General features: G+C 43.7%; 1 protein-coding gene across 3 annotated transcripts in view; it reads left to right on the top strand.

Annotated features, from left to right (window-relative positions):
* Nucleotides 1-2,672: 2,672 nt before the first annotated feature.
* The window catches only part of Memo1 (mediator of cell motility 1), a 92,621-nt gene continuing 78,177 nt past the window's right edge, over nucleotides 2,673-17,116 (top strand). Inside the window, exons 1-2 of one of the 3 annotated variants that reach the window (XM_032908931.1) lie at nucleotides 2,673-2,733; nucleotides 3,321-3,398. In XM_032908931.1, coding sequence (XP_032764822.1) covers nucleotides 3,338-3,398 — 61 coding nt within the window. In that variant the 5' untranslated portion in view covers nucleotides 2,673-2,733; nucleotides 3,321-3,337. Of the gene's footprint in view, nucleotides 2,734-3,006; nucleotides 3,399-17,116 lie in introns of those variants that run through there. The other 2 variants (XM_032908932.1, XM_032908933.1) reach the window with 2 other exon arrangements.

A 17,116-nucleotide genomic window follows, 5' to 3' on the forward strand; every position in this document is an offset into this window, starting at 1 on the left:
CCTCCCTCGTCTGACTAGGCACACAGGACATATGCATGCTTACATCCAGGCAAGTCATACACATAAAAGGAAGTGAGCAGTAGTTTTTGAGTGTATTCCTATTGTTCCCTATGAAGAAACAGCTCACCAGCCCTGAGAGAGTTGTGACGAGAGCTAGGGAACACTTAGACCAGAATAGGTGTCCTCTAATGGGCGTCGTCTCCCCCTTGGGTGGCGTAGAGACAGTAGTGAGTTAGGATTCTGCTGCCATCAATATCTGTTGGGGTCAAACTAAAAGTAATACTGAAGTTGAGAGCCCTGCACTGGAAGCATAGTTAATCATGTTTTCAAGTTAAAAGCCCTTGCAAAGGTTATGTTAACAAAATACACGTTGTAATTCTCCTTAATGGCCAGGGTGATGGTGCATACCTATGATGGAGGCATAGGTTGGTGGATCTTTGAGTTCAAGGTTACCTTTCTTTTCTTTTTCCCCTCCTGAGACATGGGTCTTTACATTGGCTGTCCTGGAACTCACTCTGTAGACCAGAGCAGACAAGACCTTTTTTTTTTTTTTTTTTAAATTTATTATCTAATAAGTACACTGTAACTGTCTTCAGACACCAGAGGAGGTCATCAGATCCCATTACAGATGCTTATGAGCCACCATGTGGTTGCCGGGATTTGAATTCAGGACCTCTGAAAGAGCAGTCAGCACTTTTAACCACTGAGCCATCTCTCCAGCCTAACCAGGTTAGTCTTGAACTCAAAGATCCTTCTGCCTCTGCCACTTGAGTGTCTGGGACTAAAGATGTATGCCACCAGGCCCTGTTCAAAGGTTTCCGTTTTGGAAACTATATGCACTAATGTTAGGTTCTGGGACTTGTTTTCTTTTGTTCGTGTGTCATATGGACTACTTTTTCCTTGTTTCTACTATGAATAACATTTATGGAATGTCAAAATCACTAGTATATATAACAGATTGTCAATAAAATTTATATAAAATTGCTAATAAACCATGAAGTTTATGAATGAGTACGAAGTTAGTTTTTAGGGGAGGTGGTAGTAAATAGGTTTGATTGATTTCTTTCTTTTTTTTTTTTTTTATTTTTAAATTTATTAATTTTATTTATATAAGTACACTTAGCTTTTAGACACACCAGAAGAGGGGCATCAGATCTCATTAAATGAGCCACCAGGAATTTCAGGATTGATTTCTTTCAAGAGTCTGGAGCTGGGTGTGTTTGTACTAGGGAAGTAGAGGCAAGTGGGTTCCCAGCTGAAGTTCAAGGCCAGCATGGTCTGCACACTCAGTCCCAGGCCAGTGATGGGTATATAGGGAGAGCCTATGTCGAAAGAGCTGCTGTTGTACCTGCCTTCAATCTTAGAGAGGCAGAGGCAGGTGGATCTCCTTGAGGACAGCAAAGTTTACTTTGGGTGTTCCATTCAAGCCAATCAGTTACCTAGTGACATTTTGTCTTAGAAAAGAGAAAAACCTAAGCGTCTAGAAATCCTTAAAAACATATTTCGTTATAATTTGTGTGTGTGGGGGAGTATGTGCATGTAATCATAGGTGTTTGTGGAGGCCAGAAGAGGGCGTTAGATCCCCTGGAACTGGACTTGGGAGCTAGCTTGGGAGCTAGCTACCCAATGTGATTCTGACTCAACTTATGTCCTTTGTATGAGCAGTGCGTATTTTTTAACCACTGAGCCATTTCTACTGTCCAAGAAGTATTTTATTCGCCATTATGGCCTTCGCTAAGTTTGGTAAGTAACACAAACTCGGGAGAAAGAAGCAATTAACCCTTTTCTTGCCATTGAAATTAACTGCTGGGCTTTCTTCATAACACTTGATAATTTGGGAAAAAACCCAACCAAACAAAAAGTATACTGTTACAGCATTAAGGAACACAGAACTTGGTTAGGCAGCTAGATAACTACTTTGGACTTATGTGAAACTAAGATATACCCGGTGTATGATTTCTGTTCCAAATACTTTCTGGGAGATGGGAAACTCTTACTCTTCTTGGTTTTGGAATCCAGCACTTCAAAGCCAAACCACTTCCTTTGTGATTCTACCCAACTTGAAAAGGAATTCTTTTGCTGCCGACAGTTACGTGGAATACTGGGATTTTATAAGTGAAGGGTGACATTTGTAGTATTCCTTACCCTGTCAGGCTCCTCTCACACTTTAACTCAAAATCCTAGGTACCCCTCCCTCCGGAATGTCACCTCATTTTATACAGTAGGAAGTAACTGAGACAATCTGTCACATTGCGGTTGTACCCAAAATACAATTAGTAAATATAACTGTGCCAAAGACATTATTAGGTCGTAAGGGCGAGCCTGGGAAGCAAAGGTTACATTATACAGGGTCCTCTCCCCATATCCTACCATCCCTGTACGCCTCGCCGCGCGCGTAGTTTCTACTAGGGAAACTTCGCGGCGCGGCCCCAGACTCGCATTCCTGGGCGACACCCCAAGGGTGGAAACCCACCAAGGACGCCGGGGAAGGGGGAACCCCGGCCGTACTTGGCGGGCAGCGACCGCGTGTGCGTACTGAACCAGCGGCGCGCGGGGACAAGCCAGGCAGCTGGGGGAAGGGGCTCTCCTCGTCTCGCGGTTGCGTTCTGCGCCCCGCCCCCAGCCTCTGCTGGCGCTAAACCCCGGAGAGCGGAGCGTGCACGCTGAGCCTCCTCGGCGGGCCGGGCCGCGGCGCTGGGCATGCTCAGTGGGCCGGACCCGGTAGCGCGGCGAGTAAGGACGCGTGGGCTTCCCAGGCTCTACCTTCACCGGGTTCAGGCCCCGGCCCCGGGCTGTGGGGGTGGCACAGACCGCCGCCGCCTGCCCGCGGCCTCCGGACCCCGGATGGCGCGGGGCCCGTCCCGCTTCCGCCGTTGAGCGCGCGGCACGGCGGGCGGAGGCGCGGGCAGGGCGGGGCCGGCGGGCGCGCGGCAGGAGGGAGGCCTGGCGGTGGGGCGGGGCGGGTGGGGGAGGCGCGGAGTCACGGGGGGTGGGGTCAGCGGGAGGCTCGGCAGGCGCGCGCGGCGGGGCCAGGGCGGCTCGCGGAAGCAGCCCGGTCAGGGCAGCGGCGGCGACTCTGCGGCCGCGCGGCTCCAGTGAAGCCGCGGTGGGCCTCGTCTTCCGGCGGCCGGCAGAGTTTGTGGTGATTGTTGCCGCTGCCCGCCCCGGCTGCCATCTCCTCCTCTTCCTCCTCCTCCTCCTCCTGGGTCGGGCCGGTCCCCTCCCCGCGGCCGCCTCCTCCTGGGCTGGGCCCGCGGCGTCTCGTCCCCTCGCGGAGCCGCCGCCGCCGCCGCCTCCTCATTCATCCTCGTGCACCATAGGCGGCACAGGCTCCAAGATGTCCAACCGAGTGGTCTGCCGGGAAGCCAGCCACGCCGGGAGCTGGTACACCGCCTCAGGTAGGGCGCGAGGCCGCCCGGGCTATGGAGCTGGGCAGCCGGGGCCGGGCGGGCGGGGACTGGGGCGGAGGGCGGCAGGCGCGGACCGCGTGCCGAGGGAGCGGGCCGGGCCGCGCCGCCTCCCCACCCGGCGCTCCGGCCGGCGGCCTGGCGCCCGTGGAGTTGGGCGAGGAGTTGCTGGCCGGACCCGGCCGGGGCGAGCGCGGGCTCCGCGGCTCCGCGGACGGCCTCTGCGGTGGGGAAGGACGAGTTGGCGCGGTCCTCGTGCCAGAGACTGGCCGAGGGGACCTCAGCTTTTGCCACCACCCTTGAAGCACCCCGCTCCCCTGAAAGGAGTGACAGGCAGTACTTTTTTCCCTATCTCTCATGTTGCTACTCCTGGTCTCGCTTGGAAGATCTGTCAGACCAGGGCCTCTGGGGGATTTGTCGCTTTGTACGTGGAGGCTCGGGCAGAGCTGCTGCCAGGCAGGGGCTCTGGGTGGCCTCCTAGCTCTTTTGTCAGTGTTTGCATTGTTACTGTCATTCAGGGGCAGCTGGAGATGGCATCAGCACTTTTCCTGAGCAAGCTCTTTAGTGCCCAGTGCTCAGCACCGAGCAGGTGCTGGACAACCTGCCTAGTTTAGCTTAGGTTTTGAGCGAATTTTGTCTGCACTCTCTTTAAAACCATGTGTAGTTCTATAGGTAAGAAAGGGTAGGGCCGTTTCTCTCTAGTACAACTCTCTTCACAAGGATTGTTTTCTGAGATTATTTTCAGGGGTCACATTTCTGGTTTGTTAACAAAGAAAAGTTCCTCCGTGATTCCTGTCGGTCTCTAGACCATCTGGGCTTCTCAGCAACTGTTCCTAACCTTTATGTTTCCTTTGCAAGTATTAGGGTTGGCTAGTGACACGATTCTTTTGGGGAAATGGAAAATCTGAAAGGCAGTTTTTTTCTGAGATTGTTCAACCAGCTCCTGAAGTGCATGTACCTTGCTGGTCCATAGTGGGTTTGCCCTGTTAAGACACAAAAGAATTACACGGTTAGGTTTGGAACTACTGCTAACAGGTAGCTGTGGCTTTTGCATTAGATAGGGGTGACATTTTATGCCTACAGTGGATTCCCTTCATGGTCCTGAAGTACTTCATAGACTTCTAATCAGTTCTTACAACCTGAAAATGTCAGTTAAGTTGTTCTTGTGTCAGTATATGGGGAAACGGAGAAATTTAGTGCTACACCCCAGACTAGGCCTGTGGTAAAATAGGAATTGAATAAGCCAGGTCTCTGGCTCCTGAGTTTGCCCTTTATAGTCAGTGCACTATTAATATTAGTTATTGTTAAATAGAAGGCTTGTAAATAAGTTTTTTTTCCCCCAGTATGTTTTGGAGAATTAGAAAGTCACATTTTTCATATTCATGGTTGTCTTTTGGCATTTATTGTGTTTCTATGCATTTGTTACAAATGTTTTAAGCTATTGTTGTAGCTTGCATTGGAATGCAAATATCCCAAGAGAAGTTTTATATTGTTAAACATATATATGTGGGTAGTAAAATTGGGCACAGTTCACACTTTTGGTCTTAGAATTCCTTAGAGTTTAAGTACAAGATGTAGTCTTTAATCTATCTGGTCAGGAAATTTTGCCTGTAGATACTTTTTAGTAAACAGCATGGGCTGTTTCCTTAAAAGTGTTGATACAGCTAATTATTTTCTTCCCTCAAATCTGGGTGAGTTAAATAAAACCTTATTGGATTTCTGGTGTATGTTTTGGGGTCTGTGAGAGACCCCCCCCCCCAGGTTTCTCTGTGATGCTCTGGTGTACTGGGACTCCCTTGAACTCGAAGAGACTCACCTGCCTCTGCCTCCTAGTGATGGAATCAAAGGCCCTGCCTGCCGGTTGTCCTTAATTTGTCTGACACTGAGGAAGTAGGGTAAACTAGAGCACTTTAGTTTTAGAGCTTGTTTGTATCCTCAAGACAAATGATGCAAACTTATAGGTATGTAATAGAGAGTTGGTCTGCTAACTGTGTCTGTACTGTAGGTTATGATACTGTATTCTATGTTAAAATAATGACCCATTGGGAGTTTTTATTTGTATTGTGCTATTGTTTCTCTAAACAACTAGTAAATAAAAAACTGAGGAATAGGAAAGCTGTGTTTGTCATTTTGTGTCTTTTCCAGTGTTCAGTTTGTACACATAGAAAGCATTCAGTTATTGAAAGAAATAAGGATAAAGCCACATTGACTTCAGCTACCTAGCTATTTCAGTAAGAAAAAATTGTACATTTATATTACATGCATTCATACATGTCTTTTTCTTATTTACCTTTTGTTAGATCCATTGACTGAGGGTGGTATAAACTTCTGCTTTCCCTCAAGGAATTTAGAGTTCATTTGAAGTGAATTCTACCTTCAGAGAAGCAACTAAATATGCTAGGTTGAGGTGGTACATTTAAATGTTCTGAGGAGGGTGGAGTCATGTAAAGGTAGGATTTCATTTGTGCGCTGAAGGAAGGATATTTGGTCAAGTTTGGAACAGGAGGAAAGAACATGGGATTGGGAAACAGCACACATAAACAGAGGCAGGTAAGTGTAAGCCGTTCAACTTAATGAGAATGGCCAGTTCTTTTGGGTATAGTTTGAAAGCTTGGGTTGGAGAGTGGAGCTGGAAATACTAGGTACTATAGAGATTGGTCTTACTCAGCAAGGTGCATTGATAGAGGTTTTAGACTTGGGTATTAATATGATGCAAGTAACATTTTAGGAAAACTAATCTTATAGGAAGATTAATCCTCATTTCTTTACCAGTGTGCAACAAGGATCAGCAGATCCCAAGCACACCCTGTAATGTTAAGGAAAAACATTCACTAGCTAAATTTTTCTTTTAAAAATTTATTATCATTTTAATTCTCTCTCTCTCTCTCTCTCTCTCTCTCTCTCTCTCTCTCTCTCTCTCTCTGTTTGTGTTTGTCTGTGTCTGTATGCACATGAACTCAGGGGTACCCTCTCAAACTAGAGGGACTGGGTCCCACCTTGGAGTTGGATGTTTTAATTTTTAAGTGGTTGTTTAAGAAAAAACAAAAAGGAAAAAAGCCAGGTGTGGCAGAGGCAGGTATGTGTTTGTGAGTTCTAGATCAGCCTGGTCTAATACTGAGTTCCTGGAAAGCCTGAGTCTCTATGTAGTCTTAGCTGCTACGTAGACCAGGTACAGAGAGACCGAGTCTCAAAAAACAAAAAGTAAAATTGTATGTGGACCATAAGCCTGAAATACTTAAATATTTGACCCTTTTTATAAAAAGGATCTGCTAACCAGGGAGGTTAGTGGTTAGTGTGTATGTGTGTACGTGTGTGTACGTGTGTGTGTGTGTATGTGTGTATAATTTAAAAAAAAAACAAAACAACAACAAAAACAAGATCTTTCTCTGTAACCTGGCTGGCCTGGAACTCATAGGGGCTCTCCCACCAGTGTTGGGGTTAAAGGCAGCAGTGACTTGTATAGTTTTTCTCCAGATTAGGTGTAGCTTTTTTTTTGTTCAAAAATTAAAATAAACAATTTTTTAAAAAAATTTTTATTTGAGACAGGGTCTCTGTGTAGTCTTACTGTTCTGGAACTTGCTGTGTAGACCAGGCTAGCCTGGAAGCTCAAAGAGAGCTTCCTGCCTTAACCTCCTGAATACTGGAATTAAAGGCATGTGCCACCACACCCATATGGGTATAACTTTTTTTTTTTTTTTTATTGTTTTAGTCTCTTGTATTTTCTGTCAGGACAATTAATGCTGTATATTAAGCAGACTTTTTCTAGTTTATTCCTTTAATCCCACTCTCTGCACTGCTTTCTCAATAATCTTTTGAAAGAATCATTTTCTTCCATCATTCCCTCACTGATCCTTGCCTTTTGGATAAGGTTGAAGTCCTTTGATTACTCTGTCTTTCCCTGTCTTGATGGCAGCTGGCCCCTCTCTGGTGTTACTAGCCTCGAGGAGCATTTAGCAGCTGTTCCTTGCTTCCTGAACTGTAGCATGCTGTTTCTTAGCTCTGCCTATTGCTCACACAGCTCCCTCTGTGAAGATGCCCTGAACAGGAAAGTATTTACTCATCCTCTAGGGGATGTTTACACCTCCAAGAGACCTACTTTGTACCTTGCCACTTTTGTGTTTGTGTCCCTGTAACACCTGGAGTGTGTCTTTCTACTTCTACTATTTGTATATAAGGTTAGTGACGCATTGAAGCTAGGAAATTGTTTTGTTTTTGATACCACAAATTAAAAAACATTTTTCAAAATTAGTACATTTTATTTAGTTTGCGTATAGGTGTGTAGGTAGGTATGCTATGAAGAGTGTGGTAAGGCAGAGGACAACTTGTGGGAAGTCATTCTTTCTTTCTACCATGTGTGTCCGGAAACCAAACTCAAGTGCACACATTTGGATGTGTCTTTACCTTCTGAGCTAAGGCAGTGGTTTGAAGCACAGTGTTCTACATAGATTCTCAGCAAACCTTTATATAAAGGAATGTTAAAAGTGTTTGGTATATAATGGATGTGACATTTACTATTTATTATCAATTTGACAGGATCTCGACTCTGGGCATGTCAGATAAGGATTATCTAGGTTGAGTGCCTTGAAGTGGGAAGACCCACCCTAAATGTGGGTTGCACCTTGCTTGTGCTAGGCTTCTGTATAGCATGGAATGGAGGAGAGCTGATGCCTATTTATTGCTCTCTGTTCCTGACTGGGATGTAATGAGACCAGCTGCCTCAAACTCCTGTCACCAGTTTTCCTCATGATAGAATATCCCCTGCAACTGTAAGCTAAAACAAACCCTCTTCTTCTAGGTTGCTTCTTGTCTGATATTTTGTCACAGTAATGAGAAAAGTAGCCAACACAGTGGGTGAATTAGCAAGTAGTATCAGCAGTAGAGATCCACATGCACAGAGATATTGATGTTAGATTCTGAAGAACAGTGCATATGACATAGGTATAGTGGTAGGAAAGAGTTGGAAATCTTAATACCAGGCATAGACCTATTTAATGTTAAGTGTAAAACAATGATGGCTGGGCATGGTATTGTAGACCTTTAAATGGAACCTTCTGGGAGGCAGAGGCAGGCTGGTGAGGCTGCAGGTGAGGTGGATTTCTGTGTTCAAGGCCATCCTGACAGAGAGTTTCAGAATGATCGGAGTGATGTAGTGAGACAGTATCTCAATCCCGCACTCCACCCCTGGGTGCCCCACGTGTGACATGTGAAGAGAAGTGGAATAGCCAGATAAGCTTTCTCAAAACAGACACACTCCTCTAAGCTGCACCCAGCACAGGAAACGTGAGGCACCTGTGTTCTTTATAGTCTTGTACCATGTTCGCTGAGTTTTTTTTCATTCCTTTCTCTTTTTTGACTTGAAACTTTATTTCCTGCCAAGGAGTCCCTTACAAAGAAGCTGGTGGACCAGGGGTGAGGCAGGATGCACAGGTTCCATTCCAACAGTCTGAACTAGATCCGTCTGCTCTATGATGGCACCAGCTGCTCTGACGGGTTTTTCATGCTTTAGATCTAAGGATCTCTCACTAACTAGCACACACAAGGGGTCCCTAGGCTGGAAACAAATGGGGTGCACCTTACCTGTGCTATATTGGGGGCCCATTGACCTTACCGGCCAGGGCAGGGGCGGTGGGGTGCACACTATGGTAGTGAAGTTCTAGCAGACACAGGAAAAGCCTAGCCAGGCTTTCAATGCATTCTGGGCTTGCAGAGAAGGCTTCAAGTCTCTTGCTTCACAGCTCTTCTCAGAACACCATACCCCACTTTGGGATATGACTACCAGCCAAAAAGCAGCTTCAGACCCAGCTTTGGGCACCGCTTTAGCTAGTGGGTCCTTGTCCTCATTGTGCCCTGGGCATGGCAGAAGCAACCCAGTGACAGTGGCAGTTGGTGTTTTAAGTAAGGAAGAGAAGGCCTTCCTAGGAAGGCAATGGGGATGCCACAAGGGTGAGGTCACAAGCACAGGGAGAGAGGACAAGGAAGCTCTAAGTGGTCAATGAGTCACAAGCAGACAGTCTTGTACTCAGTCTCAGCACTTCTGTCCCAAGCCCTAACCCTGCTTCTAACTTAAGAGGCGGTTCTCCCTTTGAGGGTGGGGATAAAGAATCTGGGACCAAACTTGAGGCCTATTTGGGGGCCTGGTGGACCTTTGTATTTGTGACTGGCTCTCTCTCTTTCTCATATATGTGTATGTGTGTGTGTGTGTGTGTGTGTGTGTGTGTGTGTGTGTGTAATTGAGAGAAGAATTATTAGGCTATGGTATATATATATTAAGTTTTTTAAAAAGATTTATTTATTTATTATATACACTGTCACTGTCTTCAGACACACCAGAAGAGGATATTGGATCTCATTACAGATGGTTGTGAGCCACCATGTGGTTGCTGGGATTTGAACTCAGGACCTCTGGAAGAGCAGTCAGTGCTCTTAACGCTGAGCCATCTCTCCAGCCCATATATTAAGTTTTAATTGAAGTGGAAACTTATGGTTTTTTTGGAAAGTCAGTTGTGTTGGATGATGTTTTGCTGGGGCAAACACAGAGTGTTTTCCTGAAGGAGACATAGGTGAAAGGATGCTTTGCTAAAGTAAGCATGTGAAAGAACATGTGATGAGGGATTCTTTGCTGATGACACGCATGTATTGATTCAACTTACATGCTTTATAGAGCTCCATTTATTGAGACTCCATAGAGAGAAACACACCAAAAACTTCTTCCTGTGGCTTTTTGCCACTTCTGTGGACTCAAGCTGATTGGTAGAGTGATGTCAGTTGATACAGACTCACTGTGAAGTTTTGCTAAGACAGACTGAGGCAGGACACATGGTAAGGCAAGACATGTAATGTTTGGAGGGATTATTAATAGGACCCAACGGACAATGACAGGGTCTTGGCTTGCTTGCATAGCTAGCTTTACAATGCTTCTTGGCCTTGTGTCTTCAGTTATCTCCACTTCATTAAGAGAGGTACAGCCTAGAACTTCTACTATGGCATTCCTGGTGGTCCTGGTCCCTCCTGCTGACTCATGTTGAGGCCTAGCTGTCTCTACTGGGCTGCTGGTGTATTCATGAAAGTGTTTGCAAGTGGATTGAGCTGCCACTGCTGACCTGTGAACTGAATGTTGATTTCCTGACAAGGCAGATGAGATTTGCTCCATAGAGCAATATCTAAACAGGTCCACTTCCCCGGTATCCTAATAATCTTTCTTTTCCACTACCTTTCCTGGGTGGTGGGTCAGAAGGGAGGCTAAAGCATTTAAGAACCATCATTAAAAGTAGGTCTTTGAGAAATCACGACTGCTTTAGTAGGTACTTCTGAAGCAGAGTGTCACTCCTGACAGCATGGTTATCCTGGATGCTCGTCACCACTAGGCACTCGTGCTGGCTAGTTCCATGTCACCTTGACACAGGCTCGACTCATTGGAGAGATGAGAACCTCAATTGAAAATGCCTCCATAAGATTGTGCTGTAGATGTAGGTGTAAATGACAACAAAATAAAAATAAAAATGTCCTTGAGGACTGGAAAGAGGGATTGATGGTTAAGAACATTTGTTGGGTTTTTCAGGGTATCTGGATTTGATTCACAGCACCTACATGGTGGCTTATAACCATTTGTAACTTTTATTTCCTGGGGAGGGATCCATTGTCTTCTGGCCTCGGTCACTAAGTATGCATATGGTTTGTATAGAGATACATGTAAGCAAAACACCTGTACACATAAATAAAAATAAAAGTAAGAAATGCCTTTGGGACTGGACAGGTAGCTCAGTGGTTAAGAACACTTATTGCTCTTATAGAGGACCTTGGTTTGCTTCCTGGCTTTATGGCTTATAACTATTTGTAACTCTAGTCCCAGGGGATCTAATACCCTTTGTAGACATCAGCACATACCCAGTGCATTTGCACACGTAAAGTAAAAGTAAATAAATCTTTAAAAAGAAGTCTTCATGGGGCTAGAGAGATGGTTCAGCAGTTAAGAGCATATCCTGTTGAATCTTCTCTCCAGTCCAGGGTTTTTCTGTGTAGCCCTGTTTGCCTGGACTAAAGGTATGCACTGCCAGCTCTGTCTGGCATTACATACTGCTCTCGAGGGGAGAGTTAGTTCCCATACTGGGTGGCTCACACCATGTGTATGTAACTCTAGATCCAGGGGATTTGACTACTGGTCTTCACAGGAAAATTTAAAATAATGAAATAATCTTTAAAAAAAAATTCTTCCTTAGATTTTCCCACAGATACATGCATATGTGTATAATCTTTAATCTACAAAGTTATTGTGCCAAGTTGCTATTATTTCCATTTTTAGATGTGACTCACAGAGTGAGCGACTTGTTCAAGGTGTAGCAAGTGAGTGGAGGAGCCGGTTTGTCTCTAAAGCTCGAGGTTAGCACCAAATGCTGTGTGGAGCTCTGCTGCCCTTAAAACTGAACAGCTTCTGCTCCATTTCAGATATCCCCTCAGCACACTGTGGGCAGCGAACTCAGACCTGTGTATCATTTATGGCTTGTAAAACATGCTTAAATGTTAAAGAACCTAACAATAATCTTATTAAGCATAGGACATTAAGTCAGGTCTCTTATTATATAGCTGTCCCGACATTTTATAGTTGACTTTTATGACTAAGGCTTGGAGGAGACATCATCTTGTGTGTCATTTTTCTTCGAAGAACCTGAGCTTAGAAGTTTGAACTATTTGGAATCAGTAAGCATCTTTATAATTGTAAATATTCTTTAAAGTATCTTTATAGTTGTAAAGCAAATATCTTGAATTACAAAATATCATACTTGCTGAATGTTACTCAAAAATTAAAAAATATTTTAGCAGCACAGAATGAATTGTGATCAGATGATAACTTGAAGTAAGAGTTGTTTCTAGGGCAGGAGAGATGGCTCAGAGGTTAAGAGCACTGACTGCTCTTCCAGAGGTCCTGAGTTCAACCACATACATGGTGGCTCACAACCATCTGTAATGGGATCTGATGCCCTCTTCTGGTGTGTCTGAAGACAGCTACAGTGTGCTCACATACATAAAATAAATACATACATTAATCTTTAAAGAGAAAAAGAGTGGTTTCTCTCTGAGCTCTGGGGATTCAGCTGTGGTGGTGGGATGGGCAGCAGGCACTGTTGGTGCCCGAGCTGTCTTTTTGACCATCCCAATTCCAGCGTTCCCTTTTCTGAGATAGAATCTTCACCTGACAGTGTAGTTGAGGATGACTTTAACTTGTGATTCTCCCATATTCCCTTGAGTATAGGGATCACAGGCATGGACCACCACACTTGTTTATGTGGTGCTAGGGGTGTGATTGGTAGGCAAGCAGTCTTTATCAGCTGAGCTAAACCTGTAATTGATTTTGTTAAAGATGAGTTCTAGATTTTCAATTTAGAGTTCTAGATTTTTTGATTGAGACTAACAAAATTTTATTTTATTTTTATTTTTTATTTATTTGTTAAGCAGGGTCTTATGTAATTCACGCTGGTCTCACGCTCACTCTGTAGCAGAAGATGACCTTGGAAGACTGCCCTCCTTCCCATGCTAGGATTACAGGCTTGCACCACCACCTCCAGTTTCCAATTTTTATGGTACTTGGGATCTTGCCCAGGGCTTTGTGCTTGCTAGGCAACCAGTCTACCAACCGGTGTATCCTCAGCTTCCAAGTTACATTCTGTATGTCCTTTTTTTTCTAAGGGGAGGGTATACCACTACACACACAGCCCCAGGTGTGTGGATATAATTTGAAGGAAGAATTGGGATTGGCTGACATACTTGGAGTGCTTTTGAGAAAAAAAGAGGTCATGGGTATCTGTTCAGGTTTATCCTGAGCAGTTTCATAATGGAGTTGCTATCATCTCAAATAGAGAATACCAATTTAAGAGGCACAAATTTGGAGAAAGAAGGTTAGGAACTTCATTTCGTTCTGTTTGAGATGTTTGCTGTCCAGTCCAGTAGTAGTATAATATGAGTTTGAGTTTAGAAGGTATACAGTTGTTTTTTTTTTTGTTTTTTTTAAAAGGCAGGGTTTCCCTGTGTAGCCCTGGCTGTCCTGGATCTAATTCTCTAGACTAGACCAACCTCAAACTCAGAGATCTGCCTGGCTGGTGTGTGCTACCACCACCTGGCACAGTTGGGAATTATTGATGGTAGAGTTGAATATCTGTCTGGATAAGGATAAAGTCACCATTAGAGCGAATATGATTAGAGAAAGAGTGTCAGTGACTGAACCTTAGAACATTTGTTACAGGAAGAGGCTCAGATGAGGGAAATACTATAAAGAGACAAAAGATATCCTGGTGCCAAGCAGAGAAAATGCTCTGTGGCAGAGTGCTTTCCTAGCATGTCTGAGGCTGTGGCTTCAATCCTAAGTGCCACTGAAGAACAAAACAAGGGCAGGAGTAAGGGGTAGTTAAGAGCACTGGTTATCCTTCCAGAGGACTTGGTTTCAGTTCCCAGCATTCACACGGCAGCTCACAACTGACTCCAGGCCAGGGGATCCAGTGCCATCTTTTGACTTCCATAGGTATTGTACAAATGTGGTGCATAGTCACACATTTAGGCAAATGCTAATTAAATAAATCATTTTACTTAATTAAAATAAAAATAAATGACAAAATGAACAAATGAACTAATCACCAATAGTTCATGGAGGTTTGCCCTGTGGGAACTTTTCTTTGGCAAATATGTATAATTCTACTTAAACTACTCTGGTCTTAGTTACTTCATACATCACTGGCAGAGCTTCCTAGTGGCTCAGTTTCCATTTTCTACTTCACATAGATGCAGAAAGATTTTTAAAAAATATAAATTATGCCAGGGCCTGGTGGTGCATGCTTTTAATCCCAGTACTTGGGAGGCAGAGGCAGAGAGGCAGATAAATTTCTGTGAGCTCGAGGCCAACCTGGTCTACAGATAGAGTTCTAGGTTAATCAGGGCTACACAGAGGAAACCCTGTCTCGAAAAACCAAAACTAACCCAACACAACCACTCAAACAAAACAACAGAAACCCAAACAGACAAACAAAAGTGGAAGTCTGTTTCATGGGCACCAGGCATGCATGTGGTTCACATACATATTTGGAGGCAAAGCACTCATACATTAATATAAAATAAATCTTTAAAAAGTTAAAATATGAATCAGGTAATATTTTCTTAAAATTACATTAAAATTTCTTGCCGAGTTGCAGGGTGTTCAGTACTGTGATCTCAGCTTAACTTCGTGAGTTCAGATCCTGCCACTTTTTCTCTTTTGCTGTTTTCAGCCATTCTGACCTCCAAGCTGTTTCCTGAATCAGTTAAACTTATTTTTGTTTTAGGGCATTTGCTTACACCTCATAAAATTGATTAATTGTGTTTGATGATCAAGGAAAGGAAATTTTTGTTGATTCCTATATTTTGTTATAGTTTGAAGGAAAAATAGGAAGGAATGTTAAGAATCGAGAAAGTAGATTTTCTCACTGTGTTCTGAGATTTATGGTCAAATAAATTTAGGAAATTCTATACTTTTTTTTTTCTTGAGCCCTCACAACTTGTAGCTTCATTATGGCTCAATTCGTAACCTGTTTCAGTGAGTCTTTCGTATTCTTTGTATGTTTCCTTTAATTGCGTGGTTGAGTGTTCCCTTTGTAAAGTTGAATTGTTGCATTTAAATCCACAATTCTGTTGATTTTCTTTTTTGACTATTTCTAACTATTCCCCAAAGCCCTGCTGAAATTCTCAGTATAATTGGGAATTGTTCTGTTGCCCTTTGGAGTCACTCCTTGTTATTTCACGTGGTTGTTTTCTAGAGTGTGCTGCTTGCCTCTTACCAGGCCCCCTGCTTACTAAGCCCTCTTCTTAGTTTCCGAGATAAGGTGGAAGTGGGCGTGCTGAGGGTGGGATGTACGGCCTGTTAACAATTCAGATTTCTCAGGGTTAATACTTACATAGTTATTCTAAGTTTTTCTTCTGTTGCTGTGATAAAACACTTTGACCAGAAGCAGTTTAGGAATGGAAAGGGTTTATTTGGCTTGTATTTCCAGTACTCCGTTGAGGCAAGTCAGGGCAGGAACCTGTAAAATAACCTGAGGCAGGAATGATGGAGAAGTGCTGCTTGCTGGCTTGCTCCCTGGGTTCTCACAGATATATGTTTAGGTAGTTTTCTTATTCACTCCAAGGCTCTCTGCCTAGGTTTCATTTAATCTCACATTTGTAGGTAACAGTCATTACTGAGCAAAGTGAGGGCAGGGGCTCCAGGAATGAACTAAAGCAGACATGAGGAATGCTGCTTACTGGTTTGTATTCCATGGCTTGCTCGGCTTGCTTGCTTTTAGAACCAAGGACCAGGGGTGGCACCTCCCGTCATGAGCTGCACAGTCCTGTATCAATTAGTAATCAAGACAATCCCCACAGTGCCCATAGGCTACTTTATTCAGTTGAGGCTTCTCCTTTCAGATGACTCCAGGCTGTTAAGTTGACTATTATGGTTAGCCAGAACAATGATGTATGTTTTTCTGTCTGTAGGGTCACTAGGGTGTAATGATTGGTTAGGACCCATAGAATTCAGAATCTTGTTATACTTAAGGATATAATTTATTACAGAGAAAAGATTGAGATTAAAATTAGCAGAGAAAAATCTTGAGGTGGTGTTCAGGAGAAACAGATGGAGTAGGCTGCTGTCCTTTCTTATACTGTGACATGTCCTGGGTATGAAGCATTGCCGTCTAGGAAAACTCATCTAGATGTTGGTACTTTGGAAGCTTACTCAGGTAGGTGGGGCTCACTTACATGAAGGAGATGAGCAATTCATTTACCAGCTATCCTCCACCTCTCAGAGGGCGATACAGTATACAGCTCAGGACATCTTCAAAATAAAAATCACACTGATAGCAAAAATAGTTGGTTAAGGCCCTAGGTATAAAAATACACTTAAAAAAAATTGGTGAAGTATATATAATTAGCTTTTATCGTTGTGATAGTACTTGAGTGTATAATTCTGTGGTGTGCAGTATATGTGCAGTGTTTACAGTCTTTACCGTAATTCTTCCCCATGATGCTTTTTCTTCCTCAGGTGAAAGTCACTGTCCTTTTTTTTTTTTTTATTCTTTTTTTTTTTTTGGAGCTGGGGACCGAACCCAGGGCCTTGCGCTTGCTAGGCACAAGCGCTCTACCACTGAGCCAAATCCCAACCCCGTCACTGTCCTTTAAATAGGGACTTTCTGTGCTCCCCAGCCTCAGGAACTTTTCTTTTGTTTGTTTTATTTCATTTAGTACAATGCTTTCAAAGTTTGCTCATATTGTAGCACATCTAGAAACTCCATCCACTTAAATATCTTATTAACAACTTTATACATGTGCATTGTGCATTTTGGAACTTTCCATTCTCTTATCTCTTTTCGACAAATGCCTCTTATTTTCATGTCTGTTACTTTGTTTTTGTGATTAGCTGAGTTGTGGTTTGTTTTTTATTTTTTAAGAATGGAGATTATTTACTGGAGAATGGGCAGCTTACCACTGGTGGCTATATCATTGAAGAAAATGACTCCTCTATCTAGCTATCCCCAGCAATTAATAATTGTCAGTGAGTCCTTTCCCCATCCATGATGGGAGGTTGACTGCTCCCATTAACTGCAGTTAATCCTGGTTGCTGTAAGTTCATGAGCACTATGGCCATGCCATGGCCAGAACACAGTGTTTCTTATCACTTCTACCATTTTCTGCTTCTTAATTTTGCTGCAGCTTCC

Source organism: Rattus rattus, chromosome 7 (assembly GCF_011064425.1).
Source record: "Rattus rattus isolate New Zealand chromosome 7, Rrattus_CSIRO_v1, whole genome shotgun sequence".
NCBI lineage: Eukaryota > Metazoa > Chordata > Mammalia > Rodentia > Muridae > Rattus > Rattus rattus.